This window comes from Xylaria bambusicola (assembly GCF_022495145.1).
Source record: "Xylaria bambusicola strain CBS 139988 unplaced genomic scaffold F5B22scaffold_4, whole genome shotgun sequence".
Classification (NCBI taxonomy): domain Eukaryota; kingdom Fungi; phylum Ascomycota; class Sordariomycetes; order Xylariales; family Xylariaceae; genus Xylaria; species Xylaria bambusicola.
Window position 1 is genome coordinate 170613 of NW_025953557.1, and position 19166 is coordinate 189778.

At 48.7% G+C, this 19166-nt stretch overlaps 6 protein-coding genes and 1 non-coding gene across 7 annotated transcripts; 4 read left to right on the forward strand and 3 right to left on the reverse strand.

Annotated features, from left to right (window-relative positions):
* Positions 1 to 2131: 2131 nt before the first annotated feature.
* Positions 2132 to 5599, reverse strand: F5B22DRAFT_589534 (uncharacterized protein). Its single transcript, XM_047973749.1, has 2 exons — positions 4827 to 5599; positions 2132 to 4769 (listed from the first exon to the last, which is right to left on the reverse strand). The coding sequence occupies exons 1-2, from the start codon at positions 5085 to 5087 to the stop codon at positions 2871 to 2873; spliced, it is 2160 nt and encodes a 719-aa protein (XP_047834710.1). The 5' UTR covers positions 5088 to 5599; the 3' UTR covers positions 2132 to 2870.
* F5B22DRAFT_t29 lies at positions 2152 to 2223 on the forward strand. The gene has a single exon. It is a non-coding gene; the product is annotated as a tRNA-His (tRNA).
* Positions 5600 to 5922: 323 nt separating the features above from the next.
* F5B22DRAFT_589535 (phosphatidylserine decarboxylase-domain-containing protein) lies at positions 5923 to 7950 on the forward strand. The gene is made up of 2 exons (XM_047973750.1): positions 5923 to 6542; positions 6602 to 7950. Exons 1-2 carry the CDS (start codon positions 6157 to 6159, stop codon positions 7818 to 7820), a joined length of 1605 nt encoding a protein of 534 aa, XP_047834711.1. The 5' UTR covers positions 5923 to 6156; the 3' UTR covers positions 7821 to 7950.
* Positions 7951 to 9069: 1119 nt separating this feature from the next.
* Positions 9070 to 11240, reverse strand: F5B22DRAFT_642367 (protein phosphatase 2A regulatory B subunit; the record flags this gene model as incomplete). Its single annotated transcript, XM_047978114.1, has 4 exons — positions 9070 to 9397; positions 9448 to 10709; positions 10771 to 11130; positions 11217 to 11240. The coding sequence occupies 4 exons, from the start codon at positions 11238 to 11240 to the stop codon at positions 9070 to 9072; spliced, it is 1974 nt and encodes a 657-aa protein (XP_047834712.1).
* A 1301-nt stretch (positions 11241 to 12541) lies between these two features.
* On the forward strand, positions 12542 to 14932 carry F5B22DRAFT_589540 (RNA polymerase III transcription factor IIIC subunit-domain-containing protein). The gene is made up of 3 exons (XM_047973751.1): positions 12542 to 13068; positions 13122 to 13542; positions 13597 to 14932. Exons 1-3 carry the CDS (start codon positions 12874 to 12876, stop codon positions 14790 to 14792), a joined length of 1812 nt encoding a protein of 603 aa, XP_047834713.1. The 5' UTR covers positions 12542 to 12873; the 3' UTR covers positions 14793 to 14932.
* A 490-nt stretch (positions 14933 to 15422) lies between these two features.
* F5B22DRAFT_633483 (uncharacterized protein) lies at positions 15423 to 16464 on the forward strand (the record flags this gene model as incomplete). The annotated part of the gene is made up of 2 exons (XM_047976835.1): positions 15423 to 15532; positions 15702 to 16464. 2 exons carry the CDS (start codon positions 15423 to 15425, stop codon positions 16462 to 16464), a joined length of 873 nt encoding a protein of 290 aa, XP_047834714.1.
* Positions 16465 to 16632: 168 nt separating this feature from the next.
* Positions 16633 to 18747, reverse strand: F5B22DRAFT_335163 (N2227-like protein-domain-containing protein). Its single transcript, XM_047970842.1, has 2 exons — positions 18148 to 18747; positions 16633 to 18019 (listed from the first exon to the last, which is right to left on the reverse strand). Exons 1-2 carry the CDS (start codon positions 18231 to 18233, stop codon positions 16801 to 16803), a joined length of 1305 nt encoding a protein of 434 aa, XP_047834715.1. The 5' UTR covers positions 18234 to 18747; the 3' UTR covers positions 16633 to 16800.
* Between the last annotated feature and the right edge of the window lie 419 nt (positions 18748 to 19166).

A 19166-nucleotide genomic window follows, 5' to 3' on the forward strand; every position in this document is an offset into this window, starting at 1 on the left:
GTACAGAACCCCTCACACCAGTGCCTGTATATACTTAAGTATACCTACATGAGAGCTAACCTTGGTACACTAGGTAGCGTGGTAGCGCGCTAAATATGTACCTATCTTAGGTATGTATTTATTCATACATACCTACATACGAAGTAGGCGACAGGCGACAGGCGACAGCCGTGAGCTGGATGCAGTACCTTACCTACATACGTAGTAGGGGTACAAGTAATGAAAGTTGTAGGGGTGCATTGCAGGGCGAGTGCTACTGTATTCCCCACCTGCTGCTTGGTCTCGCAGCTCGAGACATACATCTATTTACATCTTCATGCCCACACGTACAATTATTTAGAGCTCTAGCCCCTAAAAGCTGATATGTACAAGTAGGATAAGTGCGTGCAGAGCGTGAATATACATACATGTAAATAGGTAAGTAGGAGAATGTAGGTACAAATGGATACCTACTAGTCTGCTGCTACTAGGCAATGACGTGCGTAGGTACCGTGAACTAGAAACTGCCCATGTACATCATCCCCAGATAAGTACTTACACTAGGTACCTACTTAAGTAAGTACCTATCTATCCCTAGCTGACAGATGCTTTAGATGTGGCCAGAACCCGCTCATCCTTTTTCAAGAACTTCATATTGTGTGATGACAATGTGTATGTAGAACGAGACAATGGGTTAAATGCCGGGTCGTCGCCTTACAGTAGCATACCTACTGCACAACCGTGCATCAGTCACAATGTCAGTGAGCGAGTGTAATGTACTTAATCAGGTACATTACACCTCGGAAAACCGGCCTGGATGCCAAGCGTAGCAGAGCATTGGCATCCGGGACGCTGGACCCAACACGGCAGCGGCAGGTCCGAATCGCCTCGGCCATACTTGCATATGTAGGTAAGCACTTACGTGTTCCTGAAATGATGAGTTGAAACAACAAGGCAGATTCCCAAGCTTGCCTGGATGGTTATGAAATACGGCATCATGGGGGAGGTACAGTAGGCCCAAATCACTTGCCTGTGTCTCCCAAGTCGTGCTTGTCTTTGGTTGAATGATTGAGTGCTACGATGCCGTCCAAGACGCGTATGAGGCACATGCGTATGCGATTCAACCACCTGTCGCTCTTTGCCTGTTCCATAAGTCTACCCGGCCCCCAGATCTACCTACATACCCTTGCTTGTGCTGTGCGCATATGTAGGTAAGTATGTAGATGCAGCACATTACCTACTCGAAGAGAGAAACCATACGTAAACTATTACTATAATTGGCGGTGCTATAATAAGAGATAGCAAAGTTGTTTATTGGTCAGCTGTTCTCCCAGGGAAACATATCCAGATCTGTATCATCATAGGTAGATTATCAGATAGTACATACTGATACCTACATGTTCTCTACGGCCCGAGAAAGGCTATGCATCGTATTCCAATATCTCCAGTATTGACCATCTGCAACTAGAATTACCCAGTCATGTAGTATCCTTGGGCTGTGGGTACGTCGCCATGGCTGTCTACCTAGCTACTGTAGTCCGCCATCTTACACGCGATGCTCTTTTGCATGGCGAACCTCGTTTTTCTTCTCTCCTTCGGCGCTAGGACAGCTTGCTTCCCTACATGTAGCCCCCCCTGGTGATTGATCTAAATCGGCTCATAAAGTGTAGGACTTCTGCAGAACTACCGTACTACGGCTACACGGATAGTGATACTTGTTGTATATACAGATGACAACGCGCTTGCATATCCCTCAGTGGCACTGTGGCACGCAAATGTATCTAGAGGGTTATTGGACGCACTGCTAGAATATGGGGGAACATATCCGCACCGTAAACCAGAAGGAAAAAAGGAAAGGAATTCCAAGATGGACCACTCTTTATGGGTTGAGACTTGAGCGTACGTTCATACCTGTATCCCTACATCCGATCACGAACCAATCTGTACGACTGGATTATCCTAAGAAGAATAACAATGACAAGCTTGATTGAGTCTAAATACTCTCGAGTAGATGTTTAATAGATAGGTAGGTGATCATCATCAAGTATAATGAACAAATTGAGAGTGTGTGGGGGTGGTAAAACTCATGAATTACATGTGATATATGGCTTGTATATAAAGTTATAGAAAGTCTACTATCAATCAAGTGCCTGCAAATCAGGTGACCTGTCAGGTGATATAGTATAGTGGTTAGTACAATTCGTTGTGGCCGAATAGACCCAGGTTCGATTCCTGGTATCGCCAACCAACAACTGATGGTGTCCGTCTCTTTTTCTTTTTCTTTTTTTTCTCTTTCTCAAAAATAGACTTTCTTTCTTCCTTTTCAATCTTCTTGTTGGCCTATATAGTTGTTTATCATTTAGATTAAAGGGCACTATTGGTGTGAATAGCAATTGCTTCACCTGCAACCTTCTAAGCTCTTAGATATCAAGTCACCGTAGTAATCCACAACACCATCCTCCTCAGAAAGATTGGTTGGTTTTCTTTCCTCGTTGTTTGAAGGCAAAACACCGTTCAGTTCTCTCAACTCACAGATTAGATAGACACTCTGGTTTGCTCTTCATCGTTGTCTATCAAATTCTCATTTGTTACGCTGTGTAGCTATGCTATGTTCCTCCATAACTCCCATAAAAACCAGTCACAAAATTTGCAAATTACCGCACTCAAAAGGTTGGTTATCTTTACTCACAAAACAGTAGGTCAGGATCCTGTTTGCCCAAGCCACGCCAAGCGACTCTTATCATTACAAGCTTACATGTAGCGCTCTGTCACTACGATCTTGTTCATCATTTACATGCTATCTTTGAGTATAATCCTTGCCATTGAAGTCATGGCTGTAAAATTTCCGTTATGACGCCACGTTTCTATACACACCTGGGTATCGTCCTTTTTCACGTGTCTTCTTGTGTAGGAGTATCTGCGTTTTGCTCAGTTACACTGTTCGGCAGTCCTGTTTCGTGTTCTGGGTGATCACCATGAGGAGACCCACGGACTTCGGGATTTGCAGCGGTGGCGTTATCATTGGTGCCATCTGGTTCTGCTTGGGCTGAAGCTGCCGCGGCTGCTTGGGCTTCTCGTTGTCGTTGCCTTTCTGCGCGAGCCTCTGCCTCTACTTGGGCAATATGTCTTTCAGCCAAACCCGGGGCGAGACTAGCGATGAAGAGGATACCAGCACGCTCTAGTCGCCTTGCTTGATTCAACAGCCAGTTGGCGTTGTTCGCACGGCGTTGCTGGACTAACCTGGCTGCCGTATCAGCAGGATCTGGGCCTCTTGGTCCTGCTGGGTTCACCCCGTTTGCATCACCACCTTGGGCATCTTCGGCAACAGGAGGTTGCTGCTGGCGGCCCTGTGCGTCAGCCGCGAGGGGCATTAGGTTCTCTAATTGGCGGCGTAAGGGAACCCATATTTGCTCGGCCCAACCATTCAAAGCTCCAGTATTTACAACAAACATAAAGATGGCAAGCGAAATGACTGTGAACCATCGTGACCAACTAGACGTTGGCGATGTAAACCACCAAATAAAAACAGCAAGGCGAATTATCATCCATAAGTGTGGCCACACCTGGGCTAGTCTGATAGCTTGAATCTGAGGGTTATCCATTCCATGACCGAATTGAGCTCGGATTGGGCCTGGCACTTGCAATTCATGCGGTGGCTGTACTTGAGGTTGTTGGGCGGCTTGTGGAAGGTTGGCTTGAGCAACCGGTTGATTCCCACTAACAAATGGAGAGCGTTGAATGATCTGTGGAAGGGCGACGTGCCGAGCTTGCGCTATTAATCCGGGGGCGCTGCTGAATGCCATCGGGGGGAGAGGAGGACCCATAGGACGGAGTAGGGGGCTATAATATGTCCCTAAGTTGCCGTTGACCAAAATTGCGCGAGGGCCACTGGGAGAGGAGAGAATGAACACTTCAGGTGAGGTAGTTTGAATGCCTTGAATTCCAAGTGAACCATTAGAAGAACGACCGCTTGCTCGTAGGGGATCAGGGGTGCCGGGTGCACTCCCAGCGCGTGATGGAATAAGGGGTGTGGTAACCCCGGGGGGAATGGGTTGCTGAGCATGGTGACTAGCTAGACTCGTTAACGAAGAACTACTCGCATTTCTTCGCATGGCGTCAGCCATAGCACGCGTTGCAGGTCCTGCATCTGCTGCACGAAGAATGTTCTGAGCGTCATAGCCGCCAGCTGGTCCAGCGCTGGGTACCGATCGAACCTGAGCACTGATGGGAGTAGGTACCCGAACTGAGGCAAGAGGAGAACTAGCTCGCCCGGTTCTCTGTGACGTTGTGACGATCGGCTCGTTGACAGTAACCCGCCATCGCTGTCCATCCGGGCCAATACCTTCTCTAACGACAGTACGAGTGGCCGCCGGCTGAAACGGTGAGCCTGTTCTGCCCGGTGTCAAAGAGCCCGGGCTTCCCCAATGTTGGGTGGTATGGTGACCCATTGAGCTCGGCGCTGGGGTCTGGTTCTGACTTGAATGTCCTAAACGAGCCATCGTTTCAAATTGGGTTTGTAGAAGCTGCTGTGTTGACCTGCTAGGAGGGAGCTGAGGGCCAGTCTGATTCGGCGGATGAGCGAAACCGAAGGCAAGGTTGGGATGCGGAGAGCCACCGAAGCCCATCCTCACATGTGGCTGCCCATGATGTGGTTGGGGATGTTGGTGCCCTGGGGTTTGAGAGCGTGAGTTCGTAGATTGGTTATTGGATAGTGACGGAGTCGAACTCGACTGAGTCTCAGAAAGATCGCGTAAGACGAGATGCAGAGTTTGGTGGCCCGCTGACCGAAGCTAGATAACGAACATGTTATTATTTGCATCTCTCTAGAAAAGAGGTATCGGACCTACCTGTTCCTCGCCAAATAGCTCCAGCATGGTCTCAGAATCCCGTGTTAGGAGTCTCCCTCGATGAATGAGTCGCTGGGCATTATCTGGTGGCTTGGTGGCAATAGAACTTCGTATCCGCTCCCTTAATTGCTTTATTGTTGTTGTAACGGGAAGTTCTAGGAACAGAGGCTGAGGTACGTTGAGCGAGGGAGATAGGACCTGTAGTGTAAACTGGCTCGCCTCTATGGCCTCAGAGGCCGTTGATGCGGTTGGATCGGACATCTTTGCGGCAACGATGTACCAAAAGGAGGGGAGGGCGGTGGCTTCAAGCAACACAGTTCGGGCGTGTTGACCAACGGAAAAATCAGTAACTCAAACGTACAGTCGCGATTCACCACCAGTAGAGGGGATCCGAGGTGAAAGTGAGCATGTTAGGCAAAATGGCTGCCAGCTGGAAGTTATTCAAAGACAAAGGTCTAGGTACTCGTACAGAGACTAACGGTTGTCGGGCGCTGAAATAATAACAAGATCTTTAGACAAGAGTGTGGCACAAAAAGCGACAAGTGAAAGAAGAAGAAAAGCATGCTATTCCATCGCACATAGTCCTGATGAGTTGTTTCGTTTCATGGAGCTCTTAATAAGCTGTGGTCTTGCTTGTTGTCCTTAACAGCCTGAAGGATGTAGCGCAGGGTACCACGCCTGTGCACCTGCGCAGAGACCGACACTAGTAGGTACTCTGCGGTACACACTACTTAATCACCCCACTACTCCCAACGCAATGGTCAGACAAGTACAGTATTCAGATGGGAGCTATAGCACTTGTTTACGTAGTCAATCTAGGTAGGTGTCTATATATACACCTATGTTAAGATTAATAGACAGTAGGAAATACTAAGCTAACATCGAAGACTACATATGTACAGAGGAAGTATGGAGTACGCATACATGCTAAGTACCTAGGTAGATACCTAGATATAGGTAGTAGAATACGCTGCTAAGTTCCATAGTACTAAAATAGGCTTAGCGCTTTGCCGTCTAACCGCTGACCCGGCCATTCGGCATCTGCCCACTTACACCGCCCAGGGCCCTTGCAGGCGCTGAAGCTGCACCATCTGCGTCATGGAGGATTAGAGGGTTGAATGGTACATCACATACCTAGCTCATCCTCGTGGCTTTCTGGTGATTTATTTCCACCTAGGTAGGTAGCCTTTAGTCTTAATCTCTCAAGCGCCTACATGCCTAGAATTAAAGTATTTCTGTAGTAGAGGCTTTGAATCATAACAGAACAGCTAGTTTGCTGTCTGTGGCTGTGGACATCTCTTAACAGCGCCTGGCTTTTCGGCCATTGGCAATGGCATCTTCATCGGCAATTCTCGCTCGGGGACGAGTCCGCTTACCCTCCAGGATCGAGCCACAATGTCTTTGTTCCCAATCAACAATGTTAACTGGTATACGAGGGTCTACGCGCCATTTTGCGGCGAGTTCAAGGGCCTCCTTCCAGAATTCGAGGCGTATGTTCCAGAACCGAGAACGCTTCGGGTCAAGGCTTCGGCATGCCCTTAACGACAATAAGATTAAATGGTATCCCATACCAGTGGGGCTAGGCATAGGATTCCTGGGATTTTTACAGTTCTATAAGACGCAGGCGCGGGAAAGAGAAAGACTTGAAAGAGAAGGATCCTCTGAAGAAGGGCCACGACCCAAGAAGCGGCCGAGAGTGCGCCCAGATGGACCATGGTAAGCCGAACAAATCCCAAACCTAGAGATTGTTCCTAGCTTATACTGAATTCATGCAGGCAAGTCCAAATCATGTCCACTCTACCTCTCAAGGCCATGTCGAGATTATGGGGCAGGTTCAACGAGCTCACAATACCGTATTACCTACGGGTACCTGGCTTTAAATTATATTCCTTTATCTTTGGAGTAAACCTGGACGAAGTATCAGAGCCGGACCTTCACGTGTATCCTAATTTAGCTTCCTTCTTCTACCGAACCCTAAAGCCTGGTGTACGGCCACTAGCTTCAGACTCCAATGCACTGTTGTCCCCCTCAGACGGCCGTGTTTTACAGTTTGGAAAAATCGAAGGCAATGATATTGAACAAGTGAAGGGTATGACATACACCGTCGATGCGCTTTTAGGAAAGCACACACAAGCGTCGAGTGCGTCAAGCACGAAGCCTGGATTGAATGCCCAAAGCTCGCGACAGCGTCGTGCCGAGAAAGAGCAAAGCGGCGATGATGAACTAGTTAAGGCCGATGAAGAGTTCGCTCGTGTGAACGGCATCTCGTATACGATACCTCATCTGCTTTCGGGCGGTCCTAAAGAGAACCACGAGAATCCCAAGATTGAGGACCAAAGCGCGGTTCACTCTAGCCCGGGTGCTGTCTCCGAGGTGAGAGCCGACCTCGCACTCGCTGAAAAGCCTTGGTATGCCCCTGGCGGAAAAACTTCCCTCTATTATGCTGTCGTCTACCTCGCGCCTGGTGATTACCACCGCTTCCACTCTCCAGCCAATTGGGTCGTCGAGCGTCGCCGTCATTTTGCCGGCGAGCTTTACTCGGTGTCGCCGTACCTACAACGCACGTTGCCCGGACTCTTCACGCTGAACGAGCGAATCGTACTTCTCGGGCGTTGGCGTTGGGGCTTTTTCTCCTATACTCCGGTCGGTGCCACCAACGTTGGCTCTATCACGGTGAACTTCGATAAGGAGTTACGGACTAACTCGCTTTTGACGGACACCGCCGCTGATCGTGCGGCTGAGGAAGCTTCAGCTCGGGGCGAGCCCTACAGCGGCTTCGCTGAGGCTACGTATTCTGACGCTAGTGCCGTCCTCGGCGGCCATGCGCTGCGACGCGGGGAAGAGATGGGAGGGTTCCGGCTTGGAAGCACGATCGTGCTCGTATTCGAGGCACCGGTCGGCGATCAAGCCGGCGGCAAGCGTGGGTTCTATTGGGCTATTGAGAAGGGTCAGAGGGTCAAAATGGGCCAGGCGCTTGGTCATGTCGAAGAATAGGAACATGCGCGCCACTATTACATAGAGGCCCCCGCTGTAAATACTGTAGAACTGTTCGGGCAAGAAATGTACCAATATATACCATGTAGATTCTTTTAGACCTTCATCTCAGGTGATTTTAGCCCTCTCTCTCTCTCTCTCTCTCTCTTGCATGCCCGTGGAAGCTATGTCTAAGAACCGCAATTACTGAACCGCGCATCTACTATTCGAAAGCATTTTTCAACTTCAAGTGTCAGCACAGCAAAGCCTGGAAACTCAAGATTCACTGGTAAACAGTATTATCACTATTTAATTCAAAATAAATTATATGTCTTGTTTTTATATGTAGTATAGTTTTTCACATATGTAGTTGGGCAGCTTCAAATTTCTGTCCATGCTTATTCATCATTAACTCTACAACGAATTTCACAGAACGCTATGTAGTCCAGACCACTTGTAAAGGAAGTGTTATCGCTGGGCCACTAAAAGAATAATTCTAAGAAGGGGGGCAAGTATGTTGTAAAGTGAAGCCGTGCCAATAATCCATTCCGATTTCCAGTTCCCTATTTACTTGGGCCAATTGCCGAGGCATTCTTTGACCCTACTGAAACTGACAGGAACATCATTGTATCCGAGGTATACCGAACGCAAGAGAGAAGAAAGATTTCTGCTGGGCTCCTGTCACGTCTCTGGACTTTTCTTTCCTCTCCCTCTTTCGTCTGCCCCTAATACCTCTTGCGTAGCCCCTTTTCTCTTAACGCCACTACAACTCCATTTCCCTGGGTGCGAAAACTTGGCATCTAAAGCCTGTTCACCTTTGGGCGAATGACTAGACCATAAGGACTATGGTATTGTCAAATATGTACGGGAAACGAATGGCCTGTGAAAGCTTGCTTAAAAGCACAGCGGAGACCGAATCACGCCAGAAACATGTTTACCCGTTGCGATTGATGCCTTCGAAGAACCACCGTGAGTACGTGCGTGCGTCTGGAACATAGAGTGGTCCGCTTGGAACGATGACATCGGAGGCCGGTGAAATGTTGGGCAAATAATGCGGCAGGAAGTCATCTGCTAATGCTCATGATGGGGGTGAGAAGTGTTCAGTAATGCGAATTGAAGTAGTAGTAGCAGTAGTAGTAAAGATGTGAGAGATTCATGAACACGGAACCGACTGATGTAGGCTGCCGTGGAAAGAAAACAAGTAAATAAGGGTCTTGAACGGCGTCCTTCAATTTCTCATTTATGGTAGTAGTACAACCGAGATGAAGGATCATCGCTGGCTCTTAGATGAGCCTATTGAGCTTTGGCGCTCGTGAGGCCGGCGGTCTCTTCGATCCCCATCCTGCAGCTTAAGCGAGTCAAGCCGTTTCTGATTGTCTTCCGTCATAGAGTCAGGCTCATCGTTTGCTGTAGAAATGCCGTTCGCTTTTCTCTTGTTGGCCTGCTCTGTGATGGCTGCCCATTTCTTCTCTCTAAGAGCCTGCCTTGCCGGAGCGTTACTCTGCTGTTCATTATAATCATGAGAGCAGTCATCGAAAAGTTGAGGATTGATTTCCATGAAGAGTTTCATAGCGTTGTATACCATCCCATGAATTGTTCTTTGTCTTGTCAGTGGCGTTCACGGCATATTCAATCGAAGATCGCTCACCTGTTCCAATGTCCTTTGGAGTTCTCATATAATGGAGCAAACATAATAGGTAGAATGATCTCTACGTTGTCGCTTACCAGATTGCAGAAATATTCATTGTTCCAGAAGTAGAGCGCTCGTTCTGCTACTTGGAAATGAGGACTGGCTACTGATTTGGCAAGTTGGTGAAAGAGGGGTTCTTGAACCTTGGCAAACTCTGCCGGGTCCATCACCTCGAAAATATCCTCTACTTCGTTGAGGTACATAACCTCTTTGGTACTATTGACCTTAGGCCAATACCTCAGTAGTCCAAGAACTACATCTTCCGTCAAGGAAGCGTCCTTTTCCAGGAATTGAACAATGCAATAAGCCAGCTGAGGATGATACATGCTTAAGCTCTTGACCTTGTGTAGAGGCAATAGCGTTCGTGTAAGGAAAAGCTTGTGTTCTTCCTTTAGGGGTAAAGCGAATCCATTGATGATAGATCCTAGAATCTCAAGTAGCTCTGCAACACCATTGAATCTTTCGGTCTCGTAAGTAAACTGGAAAAAGACATTGTTGATAGAGCGTCGAATGAACGAACGGAGATTGAGGAATTTGCCATAGATACGATGCAAGGTGGTCTTAAGGAAATCCCTTTCGCGTGGATCTTCCGAATCGAATAATTCCAGTAGCTGAAGGACAAAGCTATGATCGATGTAAGCTTTGGCGATGTTGGTGTTGAAGTCTTGGCTTTCGATGAATCGAAGGAAAAATTCATATACGACCTGAATATGCGGCCAAGCGACCTCAAGTACGGGTTCATCCTCCTCTGGGTCGAATGCTTCGCCTTGAGGGTTCATTGGTGGGGGAATGGGTCGGAATAGATTTTTCGCAAACATTTCAACGACTCGTGGGTACATGGGTTCTGTGATAACCTGGCGGTTGTTGGCAACGTAGTCTAGCAATTCGTGCAGGGCTAGACGCTTGATTTCTTTTGATTTCATGTCACCACTGGCATCGTTGAAATCAAAGATGACATTGCACTGGTCAATCTTCTGCATGAACAGCTCTTGCCGGCGATTCGGTGGGACCTCATGAAACCCAGGAAGTTTCTCTAATTCCCTATGGGGATGGGGGGAAACATCAAAGCGAGAAGAATGCTGGCGCCTGGGTGTTCTGAGCCCCTCTGGGACATCCTTTGGTGTCTGGTGAAGGCGATCGAAGACCAGAGATTTTTGGCCAGCTTTGGGAGGTGCAAGATCGTGGGGCATAATTTCCGGCGCTCCAGGAGGCGGGATATGCTGTAGCACAGAGTAATTAGATTGAGGTTTGGTGTTGATCTAGTCGAGGAGGTAGACTCACCGGTGCACCACTGGGAGAAATCACAACAGTTGGAGGGAGGGAGCCGTGTCGGGATGGCGTAACCGCTCCGTTAGGTGACTGTTGAGGGCCCATCCCGCCAAATCTATCTGATGCGCCACCTGTACCTGCTGGCGTCCCGTGGGAACCTGGGTTTTGCATTGCTGCATCACTTCCAATTGAACCACTATTATTCGGAGGCAACGGTTTCATTCTAGGGTCATTGAGAGTTGATGTGGATGAGGATGGTGTTAGATTGGGAGACTGGGTTTCACGACCAGCGCTGGATGAGGGCGAGGCTGTTCCATCCTTCGGGTCCTTGTTTTTCTTGGATGACTTGCTGTCACTCTTGCCCCGCGACAGCTAAGGTAACAAGTCAGCATTCTGGGGCCTGTAACGACGACGACGCCCGTGATGAAGACTGTCCGGAAACAAATGCATACACTTACGACCCTTTGACTGAAGCGCTTCATTTTGGTAGGTCACGGCCTACGAAGTCACGGCGGGGTTGGACGCCCAAGGCACGGGCTTTGGTTGGTAGAACAACGGGATCAAAGCTGGGGGGGTCCTATTGTTGGCAGAAGTGAACAAATCGATTGTGGGTAGGAAACCCCAAAAGAGTCGGCGCCTAGACGACAAGGATGAAGATGGTGTGAGGTAGTCAAGACGTGTTTATTATTTCACGGTTGGATTCCAGGTGCGGAGCCTCGAGGGGACAGCGGCTGAAGTGCGGGATTGGGGGGCTCTGGATTTTGCCAATAGCTAAACAATAAATGGTGGCCGGCAGCACCAAGTCAATGTGGTATAACAGGCTGTGCGCTTTTCATATCTCGACCTTCGACTCCTGGCATGAAGGTCGGGCAATTCGAGAGGGAAGATCGTGTGGCTGTAGGTGTTAACCTAGCAGATGGGAAGTCAGGTAGGCTGGTCAGTGGTGGCTATTAGTTCCAGTGGGAGTGCCTGCTGTGGAGGTGGAGAAAATGAACAACTCCGTGATCCTACAGGGGGTGAGCTAAGTGGCTGCTTAGGTGGATTAGGTATACCAAGCTAGGTACGGTATCTACCCTAAGGTAGTAGACATTAGGTACCTAAGTATTTAGATGTATCACTACGCTGCGCTCCACTGTAGAGATTGCATGCGAAGAGCAACCGCGACAGTGCATCCACTACCTAACAAAAGCGAGGTAGGAGGTAGGTACTTTGGCATTCTGATACCTGCGAAGTACCTGCCTAGCTAGCCAGGTGTACAAAGAAATAGCTGTAAAGTATATACCTAGATACTTATCTGCCCAGGTGTCAATACACCTCAATAGATATAATACATTATAGGTTCTCATTATATATTTTTTATTACTTAAATAAATTTAATTAGTTATAAGTTAATATTAATATACTTAATTAATAGAAAAAAATACTTAACTAAATAGGGAAAGATAAATGCTCAAGGTAGATTAGATAACCAGTGCTACTAAAATCATTGCACTCATCATTTACAGTAAGTACCTATGTACCTAAACTAGGTGTCTACTTAGGTACTCACCACCTAGTAGTCAGATGATTCATAGGTAGGTACTGTCCTAGAAAAGACCAAATCCTGGCTCATTTTGGTTGTTTAACAAGGCTACATTCACCTGCCTAGTAGTGCCAATGGATTTTATCCACTTGTATGGACAGTACTGTATGGAGATGTAGGTAAGTACGAGGCTGTATGTAAGTTTGTACCTACTGCACCCAACATATGGTTGTTTTGAGTTGGTCCATGCATCAATCATGAGCTTTGCCAAGAAAGCTCAATCCCAAAATTCCACTGTTCTCACAAGGCTATGCCTGGTTTACTTCATTGTCAATTACCATTGCTTCGGAATCTTAAAATCTCAAAACGAACGGGAAAGTTCAAACAGAATACCTCTGTTGGTTTCCTACAGCGTAGGGCGTATGCACTATAGAAGGTACAGTGGTCTTGGTGGCACTACGGGCAGTCCCTCAAACCCGAGTTTCCAGGCTTTCAGATTAGCCAAGTATCAGAATTTCCCATGCCAATGACTGGGATAATAATTATCTCTTATATCAAAATCAGCCCGACCATAGCAGCGTGAGATCACCACAATGAGTTACAATGAAGATGATCACACATACACCGGAGCAGATATCGGGTTAAATATTCCAGACCCCGATGCTCCCAGGAGTGCTCCCACTTTCGAGGTACCCGAACGTAAAGTAGTCGCTGTTGACCATCCATGTATTGTCATCAACCTTGAAAAGGGATTGCGGTCTTTCGGACCCAGGCCGAACTTTCGCAAGGTGAGCTGCATACGATGCGACTTTGGAGCAATTACTGATGTGTTCACATCCAGCTTGTAGATGAGTTGCAGGAGCCGCAGGCTCTTCCACTGTGGTTTCGACCTGACAACCCAGCATCAAAGCCCATATTATCACATCATGCCGCCACCAACAACATATTACTGAAGATTACCGTCCCTAGGCGTACGGGGCGGAAACGGAAGCGAGGGAGTGATGAGCCGTTTTCCGGAGAGTCTGACATCCCAAATTCCACCACCCTGAACGCGCAGACCAGCACCGTTAGTTCAGTTGCCCGGCATGATCGCCCAAGAGCTATACTGCGTCGCCTTCAAGACAACCCTGACCAGTATGAAATGGAAGCTGTGGGCATGGTTCGAGATAGCCACAGGTACCGAGGATTGGCTGATTTTCAGTTCGCCAATACCAACGCTCCTTTCCTCCAAAATGTGGCAGAGCACCTGCTTCCCCTGGATTGTATGAGTTATCTTCACTGGACTTCGAGCTAGTTCGTGCTAACAACTCCCGCAGTTCAGAAGCTGCGGCAATTTAAGTTAGATGAAGGCATCGCGACAAGTCCTGGTTTGGAAATCGTTCCTCCGCCACATTTCACAGACAAGGTTATCGGGTTCAATTACAATTATGAACAGAATCCAGGAATCATCGACCAGGGGCTCGATGAAGAAGGGGAAACACGGTTGGTGAATCGCCAGGGCAGAAACAAATTTTCTTATGGGCACTTTATTCACCATGATGCATTCCCCGCCCCGAGCCGACCAGCACGGATCGACGGTGAGGCACAAAAAATACCAGATTCTTTAATGCAACAGCTTCATGACGCAATGGAAAAACGACCAATCTGGACGCGTCGTGCGATCGTCAATCAAGTCCGCGGCAATTATACCGAGTCTGTCCTGAAAATAGCATTACAGATAATGGGGTATCAATTCCGGGGTGGTCCCTTTCGCGATGCTATCGTGAAATATGGTATTGATCCTCGGCAAGACCCAAAATATCGCCAATACCAAACACTTTCCTTCAAACTAGCCAAAAATCTTGTTGGTGCTACAAAAGTCCCCTGGCAGACCATTAGAAGGGGACAAGTTAGAAGCTACTCCAAGAACGATGACCCTACCAGCCACATATGGGACGGAGAAAGCTACTCGACTGATGGGAAGCTCTGGCAAATCTGCGACATTACAGATCCATTTATTATCGATATAATCACGAACGCTCCCGTACGTTCCGAATGTGATTTAAGCGAGTCTGGCTGGTTTCTACGAGGTACCTGGCAGAAGATCAAAGCAGCCATGAAAGCTAAGATGATAGCGATCACGAAAGACAGGCTCGGGACAGAGGGGGACAATCCTCCCAAAGAAGGGTACATTTACAATATGTTCATTGCAGACAGGCTAGCGATGTATCCAGATGACTCTGATAAGCCGTTTACGGTCTCACTTGAGGGCCTTCTTCGTCCGTTGCAAGATGTGGAAAGTAGTAGGAGACGCCGTCGAGCACCACCACGAAAAGACCAAGCAACAGCGAGAGCAGACAGTTCAGTGGATCCCGAAGAGGACCAGTCCCAAGAAGACCAGAGAGACGAAACGGCTCAATGGGATTTAGATGGAGGCCACGAGGATGCGGAAATTTTCTCCCCAGGCCGTGGTTGGGACAACATGGTTGGTAGCGATATAGAAGATGACGATGCTATGGGCGAAGAGGATTAAGCATGCCAGGTTGTAGATCCAAGACAACAGGCACGGAAAAATAAGTAGAATAAGTAATAATAATAAAAAATCAGAGAAAGACATGTAACTACACACATTTTATTTTTGTAGATACTTATTGATGTCTCACCCATGAGTAATTCCACTACCTACGCTTATCAGAGGAACTCTACATGGATACCTGGATACTTAGGTAAGCAATCACTTCAGACACTTGCCGCTTTTGTTTGAAAGTCGACCTGGTCGACGAGCCTAAGGTCTGGCCTCAAGAGTTACCATAGGTACTGTAGATCTAGGTAGTAAGAGGTAGGCGAGCTCGGCAACTCTTATACTATGAGGAGGCATACTAATCCCGGCTTCTATCCGGGGCTCAGTCCGGGGTCTGACTTGCCTACTAGGTAAGATTAGACGCTACTCCCCCGTAAATGCATGGATCCCCTCTGAACCTCGGCACAACCCCAGCCGAGCTTGACTGAGACATGAGGATTCGACAATTCGACGATGACTTGCAGGAATTGTTGCTCTCTCATTAAACCTCCTTGAAGCTGCTTTCGAAAGTCCAAGATCACTTTAATAACTAATCTCGTCCTGCCTTCAACAATTAACAGTATTGAGTCGATCGTAGCAATCATGGCTGACGAAACTGCTTTGGCCGACTTCCCTTCGCTCTTCTCGTTGAAGGGCAAGGTCGCCGTCGTGACGGGCGGATCGCGAGGTTTAGGACTGAATGCAGCTTCAGCGTAAGTTCAGCTTTTCTATCCTTCAAATATCTAGTCATTTTGATGCTCTGCGCTAATGGTGTGGCTGCGATGACTGTGTGTGTCTTTGTGCAACTACCAGCCCAGTTGAAACAACTCTTGTCCTCATCTTGCTGCAAATATAGCTAGCTGACATAATTCGCTCCAACAGCTTTCTCCAGGCCGGCTGCGCTAAAGTATTCATCACGTCGCGAAAGGCGAAAGCCTGCGAGGCGGCCGTGGCGCAACTTAACAAGCTCCCCAACCTCCAGCCCGGCGCGCGCGCCATCTCTGTCCCTGCCGACAGCGCCACCCTCGTCGGCATCGAGTCGCTTGTGGCTCAGGTATCGCAGCACACGGATCACGTCGATATCCTGTTTGCCAATGCCGGCGCGACCTGGGGCGAGCAGTTCGATACCCACCCAGAGTCGGCCTTCGCAAAGGTCATGGACCTCAACGTCAAGTCGGTGTTCGTGACGGTGCAGAAGTTCGCGCCGCTTCTGCAGAAGCGTGCCACCCTTGACGATCCTTCACGTGTCATCATCACAGCCAGCACGGCGGGCTTGGGCGTCGGAACTCTAGGTCGCCAGGCTACATTCGGGTACTCGGCCTCCAAGGCCGCGGCGGTGCACCTGGGACGAAACCTCGCGGTCGAGCTCGGTCCCAGACACATCCTGGTGAACTCGATTTGCCCAGGTTTCTTCCCTACGAAGATGGCAAATGGTTTGCTGGAGATGACGGGTGGACTGGAGAAGCACGCCAAGGCGAACCCGTCACGTCGACTGGGAAGGCCAGAGGACATCGCCGGAGTCGTCGTCTATCTTTCTAGTCGGGCTGGTGCCCATGTCAATGGCGCCACCATTCAGATCGATGGCGGGTCGCTCTGGAGTTCTGGACAGCTTATCGAGGCAAAAGAACCAGAACCAAAGCTCTAACATGAGAACCTATACATTTAGACGCGAAATACGTAAAACCACTCAATTATATCGCATCACATTTGTGTACATATCACAACGGTTGGGGTTGCAATATCCCCTGCCGTCGACTTCGCCTTTTCACTTCTTTTCAAGCAAAAGCGCTAGCTAGCAAGCCTGATATCAATCTTTCTCCTCAGACGCCATACACGTGTGACATGCTTACCCAATAAAATGGATTCCAAAACGACGCCAATTCCATGCTGCAATCCCCACTTGTGATATGTATGGCCTCGACTCCTCTCCTTTCAACGATGAGGCTCTAAACTTTATCTATGCCAACTGATTCCGCAGTCTTTAAGCCCGTCGAGGCACCCGCCGTCCCTTATCCTGATCCAACTCGGGCTTGCGCGCTATCCAGTGGCTAGCGTTATATACGGTTTGCAGCATGCTTTGTGAATCCTGCACATATGGGGCCCTAAGACCTAACTCTTTCTTCTCGATAACGAAACCCATCTTCTCCACGAGCGCTACAACCTCATCATCCGTTAGCTCGAAGCTGCCGGGGTCAGCAATCCCGAGAGAGGTATTCTCGTCGTGGTCGCCATCACCGTCATAGCCGTGATGACCGGGGACATGATTCTCCCAATGCCAGAGCAGCGGGCCGACATTGATCAGCACGCCGCCCGGCCGCAGACAGTGCCGGATAACCTCGAGATACCGGATCAGATTCGGCGCTGTATCAAGGAAAAACACGGTTGCTACTGCATCATATGTATTGGCGTGCGCCTCGTCGCCATACAGACACAGGAAATCTGCCGCACACATCTCCATAGTCCCGATTTTACCCCCGGCTGCAGTTGTCTCTGTGAGCGTCCGCTGCGGGTGCACGTCTGGAATATCGTACGCTGCGAACTGGTTTGCACGGCTCTGGTGGTTGGAAAATGAATGGATCCACGGGTATATGGTGTGCTGGCCTGCACGTTCACAGGAATTCAGGATATACGACGATGCGAGGAGCTGGTGATATGATATCTCGTTGCCCTCTGTATTATAGCCTAGACGGCAGAGGTCAAACACAAGACGGCCAAGGCCAGCACCCGGGACCAACACCCGCAAGGGTGAGTTTGCCTTCGCTGATAGGTCTGGTTGTACTTGTGTCCTATCTGTGCGACTAGCTGCGCCTCCTTTCCGCTCTTTCTCAGTTTCTAAAGCCTTGAAAACGGGTCCGTAACATGCGTCTCGCTCCACGCGGCCCTCGGCAGACCAATCTCGGTAGAACTGCCGTATCGTGCTCCGGGCTTTATCCAGGTCGTTATATTTCGCAATTCCCGTCCATTCTTCTGGCATGACTGCCTCAGCATCTGAATCCACCATGCCAAATGAATGTAGCCCGAGCTTCACAATGGTACGCGCCAGCTCAGCGTTGCTCTCGATGGCATCATCTACCCGGTTAAGAGTTTGTAGGTAGTTGAATGGCGGTGCGGCAAGCATCTGCCAATGCGCCTGTGGAAGTGCATAAAACGCCTGCCTGCGAAAATGAGTGCAGTTCAGATGAGCATTTTTAGCATACTGGCTACGGGATTGTTAGTACGTTGGTGGGGTTGGCGTCTCCATTTCCATGATGGACGAGCGTTGTTTGCTGGTGGCGAGGGTGAACAGCTGAAACAGCAAGCGTATTTCGTGATGAGATAGAGGGCTTACCTGAAAGAGTCCAGGGCACAAAATATCACGCGGATCTCCTCGGGATCTTCAATGGCCTCCTCAACGCCATCCCACTCTTCCGCCATCCTCCTGCTGCTAGTAGCGAAGGCGCAATGCGGAGATGATCAAGGGGGCAGACAGATGATGCAGGTATTCTCAAATCCAGCTTTGGGGGAAATCGAGTACGGCACGTAATGGTCTTTGTAGGGCGGGAGCAAAAGTTGTATGTTTCAAAATCTCGATTAAAAATACTCTGACAGGTTGTCTACCCATGTAGAAGGGTAGATGGGTGCTGGTAAGGGTGCCGGTACGGTTAACTTCTGAGGGATTCTTAGGTAATCCGAATCCAGGAAGGTAATGTGATAATGTGGGATGAGGTGAAGGAGGGGCAGGCAGGTGAGTGAGGGCCATGAACCCCCCTAATCGGACCAGTCCGGCCTCTCAAGAACTTATCATTAACCGTACTTTGTGTGGATTTTCATAGTTTCAGTTGCATGAGAATACCAAGTACGTATATAAGCACATTAACTGTATATGATAACTAACACGTTCAGAAATCAGTTTAAGCGTGGAGTTGTCGTAACATATCTCCTTGGGTTAGGTAGGGCGGACAGCCGGAGCGATCACGGACAGCGGTCGGGGCGGGCTCTCTACAAGCAACCAACCTCCTACCTACCTCCTACCTACCTCCTACCTAAGGTATACTTATCTACCTTGGTACCTACCTCTATGTAGCTAAGCAGACCCCGGCAGTATCCTCAAGCTTGAGGTCATTTGAGTAAGTACTTACATAAGGTTCGGTTAGGTTAAGTAGGCTAGGTACCTAGGTCCGTGTAAGTACCTACGATAGCTGTAGGTACCTACCTCCTATGTACCTAGGTAGTTCTAAAGTGGTAGCAGCACCAGTGGTGTCAAAGCTGGCAGAGGACTACCTAGACTACCTACTATGTAGACTGTACCTGATTTGAGTACCTATATGTACAGTAATTACCTACATCTCACGAGTAAAACTTCATACT